The sequence below is a fragment of the Lagenorhynchus albirostris genome, chromosome 1, assembly GCF_949774975.1.
Source record: "Lagenorhynchus albirostris chromosome 1, mLagAlb1.1, whole genome shotgun sequence".
In the NCBI taxonomy this organism is placed as follows: Eukaryota; Metazoa; Chordata; class Mammalia; order Artiodactyla; family Delphinidae; genus Lagenorhynchus; species Lagenorhynchus albirostris.
Genome location: NC_083095.1, coordinates 160,024,705 through 160,045,249, shown reverse-complemented (window position 1 = coordinate 160,045,249; position 20,545 = coordinate 160,024,705). Strand labels below are relative to the sequence as shown.

Sequence of the window (20,545 nt, the reverse complement as noted above, 5' to 3'; positions counted from 1 at the left end):
TAAGGGAAGACATCCTAGAAAAGGACCCCAGTTGGAGGACCCAGTGAATAATTTATTTGGAACTAAGCCCGGGTGAGCCATGTCTTCAGTGAAGTGTGCTGAAATATCTACGCCAAGCTCTGTGCCAGGCACTGGAGAGAGGATAATGATTCCGAACCTATGTGGTCTCTGCCCTTGGGGAGCTGACGACCTCCAGAGGAAAACAGACAAGGTGGCAAGCAATTGCGGTACGTTGAGTTAAGGCCACGACACGGGAAGAATGAGGTTCTATCTGAGCACACAGTATGTCTTCCCACCTTGGTGTGAGAGCCCAGGGAAAAGGTTAACAATAAAACCAGCATCCTGAGATTGCCCACCAGGCAGCCTAAGCCTATGCTTGTAACACCAGGAAACAGGAGCACTAAAATAATTTTCAAAAAAAGGGATATTTCAAAAACATTTTAAAGAATCGATATAATCATCAATATAAAAATCACAACTTTCTATATTTTCTTATTTTTACTTGACAGTTTTGTTTTCTTTTCTTTTGATTTACATCTTGAAGGCACCCTCATCTTTCATTTGCAGGGCCTCTAAAATCTGAGTGTAGTACGCAGAGCCAGTACTTCGCTACTGTTTTCACATCTCTGCAAAAGTCCCATTTTACAGATAAAGAAACTGAGGCTCAGTGACACAGCTCTGTGTGGTGCACACAGGACTCAAAGCCAAGGCTGTCTGGTTGCAGACCCCGCACTCTGTCCCACAGGTGTAACAGGAACCATCATGTCACGTCTCCCATTCCAGAGCTGTGGGCCCCACAAGACAGCACCTTGAGCCACCAGGTGGGAGAGAAGAAAAGACCTGTGCTTTGGGATTTTTGGAGCATTGAACTCTCCTTCATGGCGGGAATCCGTGGACCACCCTTTCTTCCTTTCACAAGTTTCCCAGGGCCCAACCTTCAACCCACAAGCATTTTTCCAAGAAATAATGACCACTCCTACCTTGTGGCTCAGCCTTGGTGTCCAGTCCAAGCACAGAATCTTGGTGAGTGGGCAGTTGTGCTGCTGTGCCTGGGGCCCCGCCATGGGGTGAACAGGGCAGAAACCCAGACCTCTCCACTCACCCTGCTGTGTACCCTGGGGCTGGTCTGCGATGCAGGGAAGATGGGCTTCTAATTTGCACAGAAGTGTGGTCAGGGCCTGAGGTGTTACGATGGGAGTTTGTTCTCAGCTCTGTTGCTCTGGGGGCTTTGAGACCACAGAAAGCAACTTTCACCGTAGAAGGAAAATAAAGTCTCAGGCTTGGCTGGCAAATCCCAAGGATCCTAACCTCACTCCCCCTGTGGTCCGGACATCAGATTCTCTGTCCCGGCCTTTGGTTTCCGCTTCCGTAGCCGAGTGCATGGGGAAGAAATGCTGACCTGCAGGCCGCCCCATCCTGAGAAGAAGCCAAAGGAGCTTTCTCGGACATTTCACGGCAACGGAATAAAAATAAACCTTGGTGTGCTTGCAAATTCCAGAGAGGGAGACAAACGGCAGCTCGGCTGCAAGCTGACTGACAGTGCACGGGAGGGACCTGAGGGAACCGGGCTCCCGCTGCCCCCGACCGCTGCCCCCTGCCCCCTGTCCATTAGCTGGGGGACTAGAGCTGATGATTAGAAACCATCAAGCCCAGGCTTCCTGTCCGTGTGGCCTCCCTGCACGGGAAGGCGCAGGATGTTGGGCAGATGCTGTCAGTTTATCTCTGACGCTCCCAGAACGGAGGCTTTTACTCAGCCTGAGTAAGTGAGCAACCAGCCATTAGGGGGGCATCCGGGGGCAGTGTGTGATCGCACCCCTGGGTGGAACCGGAATCCAGCTTGGAGCCATCTAGGGGCTGGGCAAGCTCAGCTGACCAGAGCGAGGCGAATAATACCCACCATTGACTGAGCGCCGTCTGCATGCCCATTGTGAAGGACTCTGGGTGCCTGTCAAGGGCTTTGGAACTGTTCTGATCAGGGACAGGGCGCAGTGAGTGCGGTTTTAGAGAGATGGCGTCTGGGGCCGGATGGAAGGCAGGAGGAACCGGTCAGGAAGGAGGACGGATGCTCACCCAGGAGATGGCAAAGGCCTGGATGGGGTCATCGGAGAAGGGGCGGAGGAGGAGAAGGAGGGCCAGAGAGGACCCCAGACGGAACCTGGGGACCGGTTCTCTGCCAGGTTGTCTGTTGCAGGTGGATGAGAGGGCAGGACCCAAGACAAGTCCCAGGATGGGGCTTGGTGACAGGGTGTTTTGGCCCCTTCCCCTTCTCTTAGTTCTGCAGAGACCAGGAGTGACACCTTCCTTGTAGGTCTTCTTTGCTTCCTTTTACTCCCTGCTCCCACATCCTGTCAACTACCGGCCAGGTGGGCTGGGCCCGAGACAGCCGTCCCTGAAGACGTGGGGTTGGACAGCGGGCCCTGAGACGCCCACCGTGACTACGGGCGTGGTGGAGTTTCAAGGACACACACACACAGGCACAACACGCAGCTGTGGTTATGAAGACCCACAGTGACTTTGCAAAGGGCTGTTGCACAAACAGGGCTCAGACCCAGCAGGTGCAAAGGGCTGCCTTCCGTCCCCGCTAAGGAAAGCACAGCACCTGGGTCGCGCGAATGACTCCTGCTCCGAGACGCCCACGGCTTGTCTACCTGAAACGGTGTCGATCCCTAGACCCTAAGACGTGGGCACGTGTCAAAGCTGTGCCACCAGCGTGTGAAATGGGAGTCTGTGTTTTCTGGACTTCGCTCCATTTTCCTCCATCAACGTACCAGGAAAACAGGCAAGGGTGACAAAGAGGCCTTCTTCTCAGCAGCTTCAAATGCTGACCATTAACACTCCATTTCCCTGGGGAGTTTCCTTCCGATGCTTCTGCCTGAACGCAACTGGGTTTGCAACTCCCCCCCGCCCCCCGCCCTGCAAGCACAGAGCATGTAAGGACCTCTGCATAACGAGTCTGCCTACTGCTGGCGACGTTTAGCCACAAATGTGAAGCAGGGAGGACAGTTCTCGTGACAGTTGTCACTGCCCTCTACTGTTCACAGTAAACATTTCCTACCATCTTTACCCACTGAAGACCTTTTGGTCCAGCAGACAACAGTTCAGGCCTCTGGTGTGAGGCCATGTGCTGAGGGACATCGTCACCCCATCTAACCTCAGTGAGCTGCCAGGAGCAATCGTCCTGAGAAGAGATGTAGGGACACCCCCAGGGACAGAATGTTCTGTTTTCTCAACGATGTCTGACTTCCAGGAAGTAATCAAAACCTCTGCCTGTGACGGCTTTTAGGAGGAAGGGCTTCACTTTCCTTCCAGGCTCCGCTGTAGCGCTACCTGCTGGGGATGCTTTCTCGGAGGCCCTGTGTGGAAGCGGGAATTCTCTGTCTCCCCTGTGCCCTCGTGATGGCGTTTTCACCTGTCCCTCCCTCCTGCTGCCTACTTCTCACGCTCTCCACGTGACGGGAGCCTTCCGGGGGGGGCGGGGTGGTGGTGCAGAGACCAGAACAGAGGCGTCCTGAGTTCACTGGACTCCTGGTACAGTGCTCAGTGACTACCCACTGCGTTGAACTGAGTCGCAACAAGGCAGGCGACCGTGACGGCTGAAGCCTGTATTCATGTTAGAAGTGAATGAATGGTGAAAAGGGGAAAACTACCAAAACCCCCAAAAAGGGAGCTTCAGTCTGTGCTTCTGTCCTAAGTCTAGAGGACTCTGCCCGGTCCCCAGCCTGGGACCGTGCTCTCCACTGCAGAGGGAGGCCCGCACTCGAGCAGGTTCAGTGACAGGTGGGCTGTTCCTGCCACACCCTCGGAGGTTCTCTCGCAGCAAGCCACAGACATCAGGCACCACACACGCAGCGGGCGTGGGGCAGGGAGGCAGGCAGGGATGAATGGAAGAGAAGAGGGACAGGATCGTAGCAGGAGGCACCTTGCGCTAAGAGCCAGTCAACAGGTGGGCATCAAGAGGGTGGGGGCTTCCCTGGTGGCGCAGCGGTTGAGAGCCCGCCTGCCGATGCAGGGGACACGGGTTCGCGCCCCGGTCCGGGAAGATCCCACATGCCGCGGAGCGGCTGGGCCCGTGAGCCATGGCCGCTGAGCCTGCGCGTCCAGAGCCTGTGCTCCGCAACGGGAGGGGCCACAACAGTGAGAGGCCCGCGTACCACACACAAAAAAAGAGAGTGAATGTTCTAGGAGAGTGCCCACGGCTCAGAATGCGTGGCCGGCCTGCCCGTTTCCACGGCTTCGGGCACAGGCAGCTGGCGGGGCTGGAGAGGGGCCGGGACAGGCAGGGGGAGCCTGCAGGTGAGCTGTGGCTTGAACAGATGCCGAGCAGGTCTGTTGCTCTCTCGCTCACTTCAGCCTCGTCCCCCGGGGCTCCCACTGCCCGTCCCTGGCTCCAGGTCAATGAGCACACCTGTTACCTTCATCCTAGGAGCTCCTGGAGGTCGGGCCTGTGTCTCACCTCCACATCCCCTCTGTGGAATGAAGAAGGAGCCATGGGATCCTGAGCCCTGCCCGTCTGACTCTTCCTCCTGTTTCTTGAGATTCACCATTTTCCCCAAGGCCAGGGCGGGACATAGGCCTGGCACTAGCGGGTGCCGCTCGGCTCCCTCTCCTGCCCAGGTCGGGGGAAGTGGGAGAAGCAAAAACCCCTCCATTTGACTGAGTTTACCAAGCAGTGACTAGACAAAGTCAGTTATTAAAACATAATGGCATTATCTTTTTGCATACCTGGACCTACAGCTATATTTCCTCCTGTTATTCTCACCACCAGCAAAGTCCTGACTAGAATATGGAGGTGTAAGAAGAATCAGAATCAAGTAAGCCGAGGGATAAGATGCAAAGAAAGAGGAGTCGGGACTTCCCTGGTGGCGCAGTGGTTAAGAATCCGCCTGCCAATTCAGGGGAGTTGGGTTCGAGCCCTGGTGCGGGAAGATCCCACATGCCGCAGAGCAACGAAGCCCATGTGCCACAACTTCTGAGCCTGCGCTCTAGAGCCCGCGAGCCACAACTACTGAGCCCATGCACCACAACTCCTGAGGCTGCGTTCTAGAGCCTGCGAGCCACAACTACTGAGCCCATGTGCCACAACTCCTGAGGCTGCGTTCTAGAGCCTGCAAGCCACAACTACTGAGCCCATGTGCCACAACTACTGAGCCTGCGCTCTAGAGCCTGCGAGCCACAACTATGGAGCCCATGCGCCACAACTGAACCTGCACTCTAGAGCCTGCGAGCCACAACTAATGAAGCCTGTGCGCCTAGAGCCTGTGCTCTGCAACAAGGAGAGCCACGACAATGAGAAGCCTGCACACCGCAACAAAGAGCAGCCCCTGCTCGCCGCAACTAGAGAAAGCCCACACACAGCAACAAAGACCCAATGCAGCCCAAAATAAATAAATATATAAATTAATTTATATTATAATAAAAAAAGAAAAAGACAAAAAAAGGAGTTGGCCAGACAGTCTGGGAAGAATGACCAGTGAGAACGAGTTATTGATGGGGTCCCTGGTGGCTGCTGGGAAAGCACGTTAGCAGAGCTGGGTGCCACAGCCAGGCTCTCGGGGGTCAAGAAGAGATGCATGGTGAGGGGGCTCCAGTACAGACAGGTGGCAGGGCCAGCTGGGAGGAAAGCAAGGAGGATTGGCAAGACAGGGTTTTTCCAAGATCAGGAAGCCACGTGGCTAGGTGAGGGCCTGGGAGGGAGGCTGTGGCGGGACTGGACGAGAACCCAGGGGCCATGGGAGACAGAGGATGCGCTGGGAGCTAGAAAGCAAATGGAGGGCTTGGCCCTGGAGGGAGAAGCCAGCAGAGCAGGAGTGGAGGGGATGGAGACAGACCCCCACATGAACGCGGAGGGCCCTGGCTTCTCTGTTCGCTGGAAGGCAACACGACGTGCGCAGGGTTCGAAGGAAGCGCGCACTTAGCGGATCTGGGGCAGCCCGTAGAGAACAAGCCAAGAAACCCGGGCAGCCGCGGCAGGTGGCAGAGGGGTTGCCGCTGCCTCCAGAGCATTGGTGCTGACTGCTGCAGACCCCACCGCCCAGGGCTGCTACTCCACCTCCAGAGCATTGGTGCTGACTGCTGCAGACCCCACCGCCCAGGGCTGCTACTCCGCCTCCAGAGCATCGGTGCTGGCTGCTGCAGACCCCACCGCCCAGGGCTGCTACTCCGCCTCCAGAGCATTGGTGCTGACTGCTGCAGACCCCACCGCCCAGGGCTGCTACTCCGCCAGGGCGATTCACACACACCGTCTACGCGCAGGATCCGAGGCGGGGGGTGTTCTGTTATTCTCCCCATTTTACAGATGAGCAACTGAGGCTTCAAGAGAGCAGGTGACTTGCCCAGGCGGGAGCTGGGATTGAAACCCAGGTCACCTGTCCTCTGAGGGATCTTGTGTGGACCCACCTGTCAAGCTCTGTGTCTTGTGGCCCAGGAGCTGGGCCAAAGCCGAGACACTGAGGGTGCTGCCTGGAAAGGAGGCTGCTTTGTGGGACCCAGATGGGAACCCCCAAACCCAGGGAGCTGGGATATGGCAACGGAGAGCCCTGAGGGAGGCCAGGAGGTCACAGTGAGTGCCCGGAGGCATCAGTGCCCGGGGGGGCTGTTAGCAGATGAGGATGGGAGGTGGCCAGGGTGGGAACAGACTCCACGGACTCAGTGTCGGACCTGGGAAAGTGGAGGATGGCAGTGCACTGACCAGTACGGGGAGCCACGGTGACAGTTTCACCAGTCAGCTCATCGCGTGCCCCTGAAGGCTGCCATTCCTGCCACACACCTCAACATCGTTTTGCCTTTGTTCCTGTTGGTTCTCTGGACTTCTATTTCTTCGAGAGGAAGTCCGGAGAGGAGGCATGACCCGCCTGTATCTAGGAGCCGGACCTCATCTAATCCTCACGGGAACCTGAAAGGGAGGTGTTATCACCCCTTCCACACGTGAGGAATGAGGGGACACAGCAGTCAAGATCACATGGCTGGGAAGTCAGGGGGGCCAAGACCGGAGCTCGGGTCTGTGTGTTAACATGCGTGGGACACAGCGGTGGTGACGCCAGCAAAGATCTTGGGAGGACGGCGCCAGTGATCAGGCAGAAGAGAAACCACGTGTCCCGGGCACGCCCACCCCCACGCCGCCTGCCCCGACACCCTAGCGCTGCCAAGAGGCTCAGCCTCACTCCTCTGCCCCCGGCTTCAGCAGGACCACGAAACCAGGTCAGGCGGCAGGTACACGGCGGAGGCACGAGGAAGCCCCCAGCTCTGCCCTGCTGGGCTCTGCAGAGAAAACAGCATGGGAAACCAGAGCACCTCGAACCGACTGTGCTGACGGAGCGGGAGGGCCATGGGGGTCACCGCTCAGCGCTGGGGTCTCACACCTCAGGAGGGAATTGAGAAGGGGGTCCCGGGAGGGGAAGGTACGTACTTGACATTGGTGTTGGTGCAGATGATGTACTCGATCTCATCAGAATAGGGGTTCTGGAAGGTGAAGCTGCTGGTGCGGATTAACACCCACTCCCGGTTCTTGGTGCGGAATCGATACATGACCGACAGCACTTGGCCTTTCAGCTTCACCACCTGAGCAAACATTGGGAGAAGGAAGTCAGCAGGAGGAAGGATGGTGCCAGACAGAGGAGGGGGAGGCAGCCAGCGGGAGCTCAGGACAGGAGCATCGTAGCCAAAGGCAGGCACGGAGGGAGGGTGGGGGTGGGAGAGAGCGGTCACCTGACGGGAGCCCTCTGTCCACTTCCCCCGTGAGGCCGGGTACTGCATTTAGGTTGCTCTGTCGCCACCGTGTGAGAAGCCAACTAGTCAATGCCCATTTGATATCAGAACGTTTCCGCGTTTACAAATCAGATCACGAGAACTCTGCAAGCTGGAGGGTTTCCCTTTTTGCCTTGGCTGCTAGGGCGCTCTGGGTTTGCTGACAGTGCTCCCGTGAAGTAAGGCTCTCATACTCAGCTATGGTGTGACATTGTATTCATGGGTTTATTTATTCATACCTCTCATTAAGAAATTCTTAAACGCTGTTTAACATTGTAGATTGGATTAAATATACTCTCTGGGAGGAGATAAAATAACTAATTTCTATGCATTATCTCTTTGTATGCATGTATCTATTATTACCCTTTTTTTTTTTTTTGGCTGTGCTGTGTGGCACGAAGGATCTTAGTTCCCTGACCAGGGATCGAACCCGTGCTCCCTGCAGTGGAAGCGTGGAGTCTTAATCACTGGACTGCCAGGGAAGTCCCTCTACGATTTCTTTTATGTTGCAGTATGGTTTCCAGAATACTTCCAAATGTAAACCCTCACAAGAACTAGGTGAGGTGGGCTTTACTATTTACAGAGGATAACGCTGAGTGTCACAGAAATAAAATAAGTTGCCCAAGATCGGACAACTTTGGTGGGAAAGCTGGGACAGGAACCAAGATCTTGCTTCCCAACCACAAGCGCGTTTCAGCGGACACACGGCTGGCTGTCCTGCTCTGCGCAGACACACACGATCTACCACACACAGAAACCCGGAGATGCGGAGGCGGGCGGGCGCAGGTGCAGAAAGCAGCCGTTCTCAGGGGCAGTTCTCGGCTGAAGCAGGAACACGAGGAGGAAGGACACAGATGGCTGGTGCGTCTGGGCCTGGCTGTGCTCACGCACCCAGGACAAAGCAAGGCAAACAGGAGCGCCCCTCCTGGCCTTCGGGACGGGAAGGCCCCAGGCGCTGGGCAGCGGGCCGGCCCGACTGCAGACCATAGTGTGACCAGAGATGAGAATGGGGACCTGGTCCTAGGGGTCGGGGAGGCACTTGTGCTGTATTCCAGGTTGGACGTCCGTAACCAGTCTGGGGGCAGGGACCCCTCGGTCACCGAGTCTCCCCCAGCCTCAGCCCAGGGCCCGGCACAGAGCAGGCCCCTCGAGCACATTTCCTGAGCCGACCTGATGCGTCTTTGGCCCTGTGCCCTGGGCTGATGCAGCCGGGGCGGCCATCCTCTCTCTGCACCACCCCTGGGGAGAAGGATGAGATGAAACCTGAGGGTGCTGGGCTCCCTGGTGGGAAAGTCCACGTGATAAAGAAACCAGACCAAAAGCGCAAGGAGGGGAGACCCTTCCCGACACCTCACGTGAGGAAGCCTAGCCGTGTGGCGAGGCCAGGCCGGGCGCTCGGGGGTGCCTGCCAGCCGGCCTGCAGCCCCAACAGGAAGCTGGCCAGAGGTCAAGGCCATGTGCCCCTCAGGTCGATGTTCTGAGGGGTCCTCCTCTGAGTCTGCACAAAGCACACAGGACACAGGCAGCGCCCCCGTCGTGAGACCACGTCTTCCACACTCTGAAGCTCGCGGATGGAACCTTTTCATGTTTCCTCTAAGCAGGATGCCTGAGATGGTGTGAAATTTTTTAACTCCATGTAACAAACACTCCCAAGGCACGGCGTGTGCAAGCTCAGCCCTTGGAGCTGTGGCTAAAGAGCCGGGGGAGGGAGTGCAGCCCTGCACCCGCCTCGGGGCCGACGGGCAAGCATCTTGTGCGTGTTACCTCACGCAGTCCTCACAGCAGTATTTTGTGTTACTGGAAACTGAGCCTCAAAAGAGTTAACTATCCTGCCAAAGCCTTATGACTAAGGAGGGGCAGAGACAGGATGGGATCCCGGGTCTACCTGACCCCTGTGCCCCTTGTCTTTTCTTGAATCACTATAGCTGAGACAGAACACTTGTCCCCAAAGAGCTTCTCACCTAGCACAGGCAGGGCAGGTGCATGGGTAACTGTAACTCAGAGAGAGCAAATACCACTACAGAAACATAAGATTGAGGCAGGAGATAGAAGGGTCCCAGGCTCAGCGGCTGGAGTTTGCCCCGCTGTGGGCAGACACTCCAAAATTACAGGAGCGAGAGACGAGCTGGGCCCCACCCAGATAAGAGATAAAAGACCACATATTCCTCATCCTCGAAGTCAAGGAGACCTTCCCGACTACACACGTGCAGAAAGGCTCCTTGGAGGTCAAAAAGGAAAGGGGAGCGACCCCGTAGTAGGTGATGTCAACCTACCCATAGGCCTCTTCACTAGAATCCACCTTGGCTAAGAGATGCGCGCACACATGGGAGGACCCTGAGATAAATCAAATATGGACTCAGAACCGGGCAAAGCAAGGTGACTGGACAAAGGAAACGGGAAGAAATGCCCCCTATAAGTGATTCTCTCTCTAAGCCCGCCCGTGTGTCTATCCACACATATTCTTTTTCCTAATGAACATTTTACTTGTTTCACTACTTTCTGTCTTTGTGGGATTCTTTTCTGCAAAGTTGAAGGGCCAGGGCCTTGTCACTGGCCACTGGTCTAGTGGCTAGGATTTGGTGCTCTCACTGCCGCGACCTGACCTCAATCTCTGGCCGGGAACCGGAAGCCCTGCTTCAAGCTGCTGCAGGCCGAGGCCACCTGAGATCAAGATCAGGTTACCAGCAAGTTGAGGAGATAGCCTTTCTCAGGATCCAGAAAGGGTTCCTGGAGGGAGATGGGTTTGGGTAAAACGTTGGCAAGTGAACATGCTGCGCCTTCTGGGGAGGGCTCTCCTGGCAGAAGGCGCAGCGTGAGCAGATGTTTGGGGGCGGGGAGACCTGAGGTGCGATGGGGGATGAGAGTAGGCACGTTAAGGCAGTGTGGGTATCACAGTCCAGGCCTGGAGGCCAGGCTGGTATGTTCAACTGCGCCTTATTCAGGTGCGATGCTAGTGTCCTAGATCACAAAGGCCAGGCATAAACCCAGCCTAGCCCAGCTCTTCCTGAGAACAGCCTTACTCATCACCACCACCACTGCTACCACTGTCACCACTGAAGGCATCTGAGCTGAGAGAAGAAGGAACCTGTCTTAAATCTCACTGGGTTCCACTCTTTCATCTGACTTCTAGGTCAGCTGGGATCCAGACAGGGAATCCATGAGCAGACACCAGAGCGAACTCAGGATTCCCAGCCAACCTCACAAACCAACCTCAGTATTCCTCAAAAACTCGATCCCACTCTAAGGTCGCATGTCAGGGCCATTCAAATACTTTTGTTTAAATCCAGAGTTCAAGGGCTGACTCCGAACTGACATAGCCTCCTCCGTGCTTTTGCAAAAACAAGCCACTTCCCTTTATCAACATTTGTCCCTCACCCCGACCACTGGTGGCTAGAACCCAAAGAACACAAGCGAGGGGCCCAGGCCTGGCGCTCCCCAGGATGTCCCTTTGGCTGCTGCCTGCTGCCCGCTGAGCCCTGTGACCTGCCCTGGCTGCCGGCTCTAGGGCGTGGTTGCTTTGGCTTTGCCTCCTGCCTGAGGAATGAGGTGGCTGCTGTCAGAGCGAGGGTTACTTAAGCCAGATACCAGCGTGGGATCAATGTTAAATTCCTTCTTTTTCTTTTAAAATCTCAGGGGTGCTGTCAGACGGTGAGGCCGGTGTGGGGCTTTGGAAGAAGGCAGGCTCCAGCCCTAGATCTGTTATTGCCTTGCTGTGTGACTCGGGGCAGGTGACTGAACCTCTCTGAGTCCTGGTTTCCACTGCAAAAACGTGGGGCTGATAATATACTGTGAAGGACTGAGGATCATACAGGATAATGTATGACAAAGGGTCTGGCTGGTTACCAACAGTCACTGTTAGAGCTTTATTTCCATATGAAAATGAAGCCAACCCAGTCCAAAGAGGACGATGCTAGACCACACAGTTTATAATAATTTCCACATATTTAGCAAAGGTGGCATAAGAGATATACTATAGCAGTGCTTACTGAATGTTTAACCATTCTGATTTCCCATTTTTTCCAAACTGAAAGTCACCTGCTGTGGGTGATGGTCCATTTAGACTACTTTATTAAGAACAGTCACATGCAAACACCATAGCCAGTGGTGGAGACGATGGTGAAAAGCACAGATGTGGAGCGTGCCCACAGGGAGCTTATGTTTTAGTAGAGGAGACAGAAAAAAAAAAAAAAGGAAATCAATGGACAAAGAAAACAATTGAAAACTGCAACAGTTGCTGTGGAGGAAAAACGAGGGACTGAGAAGGAGGTTAGGGGATCTTTCTCAGCTAGGGTAGTCACTGATGGGGTCTCTGAGGTGACAGGAGTTAAAACCTAAAAGCTAAGAGGTGTCAGTCACGTGAAGAGTGAGGGTCAGAGGAAACACGTGCAAAGGCCCTGAGGTGGGAGAAAGCATAATGTGTTCAAGGAACCAAAAGAAGGCCAGGGTGGCCCATGTGTGAACACATGCGGATGAGACACGCAGGGCGAGGTTCCTGCATCCGTGGTGAGTACGGGGCTGGGACCTGCTTCTAGGTGCCCGGGAAAGCCGCCGGCACTTTTTAGGTAAAGCTGTGGCGAAATCTAATTTACGTTTTCAGAATGGTTTGGCCTGGGACGAGAGTAAAAGCAGGCAGACCAGCCAGGGAGCTGCTGCAAAAGTCAAAATGAGAGATATGGACGGGTGGCCTAGGCAAGGTCAGTAGGAGCGAAGAGAGGGAGAACGGGGCGGGTTACGGGTGTCTCTTGAGGTGTAACAGGGGCACTCGATGGCCTGGATGTGTGGAGGGAGATCAAGGGAGGAGTGAAGACTGTTTCTTGGTTTCTGGCCTTTGCAACCAGAAAGACAGTGGTGCAAGGGAGACTGTGGGCTGTGAGAAGAGAATCGAGCATTCTATATTTGAAGGTTAATGGGCATTTGAGTGCAAGGGTGGGGTAGGTGCCTATATATCCGCAGGCGATGGTCTGGACTGAAGTCATCCAGTGGATAAAATCGCCTGGGAGAGTCTGTTTCTGTTTTGTAAATAAGTTCATTTATAACATTAAAAAAAATTAGATTCTGCCTATGAGTGATATCATACCGGTATTTGTCCTATGTACAAAACAGAAACAGACTCACAGATTTGGAAAACAAACTTATGGTGACTAAAGGGGAAACACTGGGGGGGGGGAGGGATAAATTAAGAGCTTGGGATTAACATACACACACTACTGTATATAAAATAGATAACCAACAAGAACCTACTATAGGGCTTCCCTGGTGGCGCAGTGGTTGAGAGTCCGCCTGCCGATGCAGGGGATGCGGGTTTGTGCCCCGGTCCGGAGGGATCCCACACGCCGCAGAGTGGCTAGGCCTGTGAGCCGTGGCCGCTGGGCCTGCGCGTCCAGAGCCTGTGCTCTGCGGCGGGGGAGGCCACAGCAGTGAGAGGCCCGAGTACCACAAAAAAAAAAAAAAAAAAAAAAGAACCTACTATATAGCACAGGGAACTCTACTCAGTATTCTGTAATAACCTATCTGAAAAAGAATGGATACATGTATACGTATAACTGAATCACTTTGCTGTACACCTGAAACTAACACAACATTATAAATCAACTATACTCCAGTAACATTTTTTTTAATGAAAAAAATCACCTGGGGGATATTAGAGAGAAGGAGAGAAGGTCAGTAATGGAGCCCTAGGGCATCATGGCTTGGAGACGCAGGCAGAAGAGGGACAACAAAGCAGTCTGACAGGTGGAAAGAAAACCAGGAGCTGGTGATGTTTGGGAAGAACAGAGCGGAGCGCGCAGGAGGGGTTACGTGATCTGCGTGCGCAGGAGGCGTGTAATTGGAGCACTAAATCTATTTGTGCAGACATACCCAGGCCTTTAATAGCAGAGCTCAGCTGTCAGAGGCCCTCATTCTGAAACACTTGTAAAGCAGAAGGTCAAGGACTTATTCTCTCAGATGAATGACGAACTATTATTCCCTCTTAAAAAGTCATTTAAAGGCCCCTCTGCTGTAACATTACCCGTCCTTTTCTTTGCGGGGGCTGAAGCGAGTCGCCGGAGCCCTTTGTGAAACTGGCTGTCTCTCTCTCCTCCCAGGTGGACCCGGGCTCAGGAGGTGGCAGGTCCTCAGTGAGAAGACTGCCCTAAGGTGCTCTTCCTTCACTGAGCTTCACTTGCCCATCTCCCGTGACTGTCGTGAAGATTCAGGAAAGCAGTGTGTGCGAAAGGGATTTCCATAGCGCCTGGCACATAGCAGGTGCTCAATAAACAGCAGCTGGTCATAATGCTGCTCGGGATGCAGTCAGTAGTGTGGCCTTCCTCTCAGACCCTCACGGTCATCCTCAATCCTTCTCTCTCCTTCACGTCTCTATCCAAAGCATCACTAACCCCACAACCGCCTCCTCTGCTGCTCCTACCCCATGTCGGGTCTCACCACCTCTCACCTGGGCGACTGAAGCAGGCTCCCAATTTGTCTTTTGTTCCAGTTATTTCGTACCCTTGTCTCTTCTGCATACCTGGGCTGCCAAAATTGTTTTTCAAAAACACTGCTCCACTTCAAATCCTCAAGGGAATCCACACTTAAACGACTCAGGAGAGGATTTAAGCACCTCGCAATGGCACATGAGGCCCTTCAGAATTTGGCCTCACCAGCCTCATCTTTGACCACTGCCCACCTCCTCCCCACAAGCCGGCCAGGGTCACTCCAGCCGTGAGGAACTACTCATAACTCGCCCAAAAAGCCATGCTCTTTTGCATCTCAGGTGCTGGCCCCTCAGTCTAGAATGTCGTTTCTTCTCTGCTCATCGTTTAAGACCCATCCCAATTGTTGCCTCCCCTCGGAGACTGTTCCGGCCTCTTCCCCACACTGTCAACCTCTCCCTCCTCTGCTCTTCTCCCACGAACAGAAATTCCTTCCTGATGGTCTGCCGTCCCCGCTGGACTGCGAGCCCCTTCACGGCAGGGGCCCTGACTGATGCCTTCGGTGGGATCCTGCTTGGCCTGCCTGGCACATCGAAGGACTACATCCGTGTGTAGCCGGCTTCTACGTCACCTGTAAATGAGCACTGGTGGTACCTGCTGAAAGCTCTCCCGCAGATGGCTCTGGTCCTCAGAGTGGCAGAATTCCAAAATGTCCTTTCCTAGAAGATCCTAAATAAAGAGACAAGCTTTAATCATCTCCAATCCCACATTTCATTTTTTTATATCTCACCGTTAGACAAGAGCGCTCACATACACCCCCTTCAACCCTTTAGCTCACACCATCATTAGGGGAAAAAAAGCGGATGCAAATGTTCTCTTTGAGCAATCATGGAGCTGGCGTCTCGTACGCTATCCTCAGTCCTCTCGGCATGTTCAACACGGACTTCTAATTTTGCTAAGGCATTAGAGCAGCAGCTTTAAAATGCAATTTTATTTTTGTTTGCCTTGGAGAGGCAAACTGCACAGGCAAACTGTAATAAACATTTTAATAAACAAAAAGAACGCAAATGATAGCATGAGGACAGATGTGTTGCCTATGAAAACTGGAATTGTTTAAATGGGGAAGCTGCAGCTCTCTCGTGCCTGGAGAAATGCTGTTATCATAAAATAACTGTACTTGCTAAAAGCCTGTTTACTACCTACCTTTGCTCCTCTGTGCTTTATTCAAAGGACCCAGCATTAACCCCAAACAAAAGTGTTTTGCAATGAAACCAACTATAAAAAGATAAACCGTCAAAAGGCAAATGCGTTGTAGGAAAGTGGTCCAGTTGGAAGTACCTTAAATGGCAAAGGATTTAAACTAAGTCATCGATCAGAACCCAAATCCGCAAATGGCCTCAGTGGGAGCGGACACTGACAGTGGAAAGGAAGTCTTATCTGTGTGCCAAAAAGCATCTAGATGCCCATGGAAGATGCCAGCGGATAAATGGATCTGGCTGGAAACAGAGGGCCATCAGAGGTTACGGTGATTTTGGAAACAGATTAATTTTCCCCATCATTCCGATCCAAAATCTGAAGTTTGCCATCAACCTAGAGATGTAGAATTATATGAATGGTTCCAATATTTCAATTTGGTCTGTTCTAAAATATATATGTGGGCTTCCCTGGTGGCTGATAAGGAAACTGGGGCTCAGAAATGTAAAGAATGGTCCACTCTTCCGGTGAGTCCAGGGTGTGGCCAAGGCAGTTTGAAACATTTTAGACGCATTGTACTCATGACCTGGAAGGAGCTGTGAAATTAAATCTACATGGGGGACTTCCCTGGTGGCACAGTGGTTAAGAATCTGCCTGCCAATGCAGGGGACACGGGTTCGAGCCCTGGTCCGGGAAGATCCCACATGCCACGGAGCAACTAAGCCTGTGAGCCATAACTACTGGGCCTGTGTGCCACAACTACTGAAGCACACGTGCCTAGAGCCTGTGCTCTGCAACAAGAGAAGCCACTGCAATGAGCCCGCACACTGCAACAAAGAGTATCCCCCGCTTGCCGCAACTAGAGAAAGCCCGCGTGCAGCAACAAAGACCCAATTCAGCCAAAAATAAAATAAATAAAATAAACGAATTTATAAAAATATATATATAATTAAAATACCCATATCAACATATCCCAAACTTTGTTCCTTTTTTTTCTTTCTTTTTTGTTCAAATGCTTTTTATTTTGAAATTTTAAATCTACAGAGAAGTTGAAAGGGTGGTATAATAAACACCTGTGTGTCGTTTAGCTTGATTCATCAATTGTCAATATTTTGCCACATTTGCATTTTCCTCTTTCTTTCATATATATGTAAACATAAATATATAAGTGAAACATAAAATATATAGAAATGAAATATCTTTCATATACACATATATTTAAAAATTTTTTGTTGAATCATTTGAAAATAATTAGCAGAAATCATGACACTTCCCCTGAAATATGTATCTCATAAAAATGACACCATCTCACAAATCCATAATATACCATATTATGCCTAAAAAAAAATCAATAGTTATTTGATAAAATCACCCATTATTCCATACATATTAACATTTCCTCCCAAATGTCCTTTATAAGTCTTCAGGCTGAGGACCCAATTAAGGCTCTTACATTACATATTATTATTCTATTTCTTTGGTTTATCTTAATTTGGAACAATCTCTCCTGCCTTTTGGTGTTTCTTATGACTTCTGTGTTTCTCATGGACTTTTTTTAAAGAAAGGCCTTGAAAATGTGCCCCCTGTAAAAAGAGCTTCCAAATACATTCGAGAAACAAGCAGTCAGACAAAATTAATTGAACATCTTTAAGACTTTTCAGCATCTTTCACACTAATATACTTTTAAAGTTTCTAAGGAGATTTTCCGTTTGGTGTTAATCAAACTTAATTGATCAGAGAGTCTCTTTTTCATAGAGCATCTTAATTCTAGTTTGAGAAAAATCATTTAGATTAAACGAAGTGGTTAGGACAAAAAATGGAGAGTTAATTTTAAGCAGTGCAGTGGCATACAATGTTCTTTTTGGCTTTGGAAGGACATTACTGTACCCAGGTAGGGAGATGGATTTTTACCCTGTGTTTCCCTATATTGTGATGTACAATATCTCGAACAAATGAAGTAGGTGCATTTTAAGTAAAACTAAATCTCTAGCTGACTGCCATGAGCTCAAAACCACCTACCTGGGGTTGGTAGCCAATCACACTGATGCATCTTGGGTCCACAAATGTGATGATCCCGTCAGAGTTATGCCGGGATAAGAATTCCGTTGGCACCGACATCCCGCTCATGTCCATGCACACAGGAGAGCTGGTCACCTGGATGGAGAAATCCACAGGGAGGTGGTGATGGAGTCTGAGTTAGAGAATGGGAACAATCCGTGTGGATTTTTAAAAAAATTAATTAATTTATTAATTTGTTTATTTTTGGCTGCGTTGGGTTTTCGTTGCCGCGCACGGGCTCTCTAGTTGCGGTGAGCTGGGGCTACTCTTCTTTGCGGTGCACAGGCTTATTACGGTGGCTTCTCTTGTTGCGGAGCACGGGCTCTAGGCGCGCGGGCTTCAGTAGTTGTGGCATGTGGGCTCAACACTTGTGGCTCGCGGGCTCTAGAGCACAGGCTCAGTAGTTGTGGTGCACGGGCTTAGCTGCTCCGCGGCATGTGGGATCTTCCCGGACCAGGGCTCGAACCCGTGTCCCCTGCATTGGCAGGCGGATTCTTAACCACTGCGCCACCAAGGAATTCCCCCATGTGGATTTAATTTCACAGATCCTTCCAGGTCATGAGTACAATGAGTTTAAAATGTTTCAAACTGCCTTGGCTACACCCTGGACTCACCGGAAGAGTGGACGACTTGCTTTACATTTCTGAGCCCGTTTCCTTATCAGTCCCTGGGAATTAGGAAGTTGTAACCTCACAGGGTGGTTGTGAGATTCAGAGCGACACTGCACGTCAAGCCCTGGCACAACACCAGGCACACAGCTGGTGCTCAGAAATGTTAACACCCTTCCCTTCGCCCACCTTCCCATTACTAAGGATGGGAAATGAGTCTAAGGAACTGGTCAAAATATTTGGAAAGTCTATATTTGTGAACTGAATTTACCCAAGTGTTCTTTCTTCCCCATTTGCAAGGAATAACCAATGCTTATCACATGTGAATGGAATAGCTTATTCATCTGTCTGAAAATGGTAAGACCTAGGAAACCAGGGATGTGAAAGGTCAGTGTCCTCTGAACTACATCTGTCATGGCCCCTTCATCAGTACGGGGAGGGCCCTCGATGCCACAAGGAGAAAGACTGAGTGGCTACTGTGTGTGCCAGGCATGAAGCCAGCGGACTTTATATACATTATTCAGCATATCTAATTCTCAAAAGATTAAAAAGACACATTTTTTGCCCTTGAGGAGCTTGCAAGGAAGGGGACTGCCCTCAACTAACTATACGAAAACAGACAGTGAAGAACTGACATATAAACGTAATGCCAGGCGTGTAGGGAGGAGGGGGTGATTCATTTTGACTAAGCAGATAAAGGAGTCATTTCACTGGATCTTGAAGGATGAGGAAATAGGAAGTAAACAAGAGGAGAAGGAGTTGTAAAAGGAGAAGAAGGGAAACAAGGAAATACCAGGCACAAGGAACAGCCCATGGACACCTGCAACAGTGGGGAAGTGCACGGTGGGCTTGTGGAAAGGGCGTGCTGTCGTTTGGGAACAGGGCATGAGGGGGGAGGAAGGAGGTGGGGCTGTAAGATGAGTGAGTGCTTTATCCTGCAGACGATGGGGCAACATTCAAGGGGATTAAGCAGGGGTGTGAAACAACAAGGTCCTACTGTGTAGCACCAGGAACTATATTCAGTATCTTGTCATAACCTATAATGGAAACGAATCTGAAAAAGATATATCTGTCTATGCAATGGGTTGGCCAAAACGTTCGTTCGTGTTTTTCCGAAAAGCGTGAACGAACGTTTTGGCCAGCCCAATATCTATCTATGTGCCTATGTGTCTATCTATGTCTCTGTCTATGTATCTGTTTATCTATCTATATTTCTATTTATCTTTCTCTATATATCTGAATCGCTTTGCTGTACTCCTGAAACCAACATGATATTGTAAATCAGCTATACTTCAATAAAAAATATTTTAAAAACCCGGGTGTGATGTAAGCAGAGCTCAACTTTGCAGTAACTGGCGCACATGTGGAGACGGACTGACTCAGGCCCTCAGTGAAGCAAGGACAGCTTGCTTCTGCTGCCCGCAGCTCAGAGTCCCTGCCCCCCTTCTTCTCCCAGATTCAGCCTCATCCTTCTCCCACAGAGTGAGACACAGAACCCAACAATACTGAGGACACAGGAGTTCTAAAAAGGCATCCAAACCTACAGGCTCTTGCTCTTTGCAATAATAAGCCTTCCCTGGAGATCAAAAAGGCTGTGAGCTTTTTCTTACCTGGAGTCTTCCAATTGCCACAAGGCAATATTTACTGCTTTGTCCCACGTCGGCATCTTCTTCGGGTATGGTCATTCCTGAAATGAGAAATGCCAGAGTCATCAACGACATGTCCAAGATGAATCGAAAAAGGGTAAAAGTGTCCATGATTTTATTTACACAGTCAAAGATACAGATCCACTGTTGACCCTGCAGGGTCTGGGAAGCTGCCAATGAATTAACCACCCCTCGCTCATTTCCTGCTCCTCTCTCTGCCTGATGTCTTTTGATAATTTCACGGTACATTATCATCTGCATCTGTGGATGATGCAGAGGGATTTAAGGAAGATGAAACAAATTATTCATTTATACATTTGCAAAACTTGGCTAAAACACTTGGTTATAAGAGAAATTTCGATAAGAAGTGTATAGGGGCACTTCAAATTATGTAAATATTTCACTTATCTGTTGCCAAAAATCAAAGACCATCAGAGGCAGAATCATAAACAAAAACAAAAAACAAAACTCACCAAAACCAAAATGACTAACTTGCCAGGGAAGAGAACATAACCAGTGTTCACCCTTCTGATGTAAAGTCAGGGTTTTCGAGGGATAGAAAGGAGAAACTGATAAAGCGCTAAAAACCAGTGCTCTGGACAGGAAGGAATTGGTTAAAACAATCCTCATTGTTGTTGGTTAGAACTGTTGTAGTGAAACAAGCATTCTGCTCTGATATCTCCTAGACAAGAGCTGTTAAGTAGAAAATTCCCTTTTATACTGCATAACACTTAACGTAAGTATTTTCGCACTAGGTCAGATTGAAGGTTCACGGTGATGGCATCACACAAGCACAGTGACAGCCCATCACTACAGACTGTGAAGGGAGTGTTAACACGACTCTAGCTGTAAGGGCCAGAGAAATGTCACTCCCTCCTCATTCCCA

At 51.1% G+C, this 20,545-nt stretch overlaps 1 protein-coding gene across 1 annotated transcript in view; it reads right to left on the bottom strand.

Annotated features, from left to right (window-relative positions):
• ARNT2 (aryl hydrocarbon receptor nuclear translocator 2) overlaps positions 1-20,545 on the bottom strand; it is a 195,324-nt gene that overhangs the window by 27,797 nt on the left and 146,982 nt on the right. Inside the window, exons 9-12 of the mRNA XM_060120677.1 lie at positions 19,624-19,700; positions 17,367-17,501; positions 14,808-14,882; positions 7,406-7,557 (exon numbers count right to left, since the gene is read on the bottom strand). Coding sequence (XP_059976660.1) covers positions 7,406-7,557; positions 14,808-14,882; positions 17,367-17,501; positions 19,624-19,700 — 439 coding nt within the window. The remainder of the gene's footprint in view (positions 1-7,405; positions 7,558-14,807; positions 14,883-17,366; positions 17,502-19,623; positions 19,701-20,545) is intronic.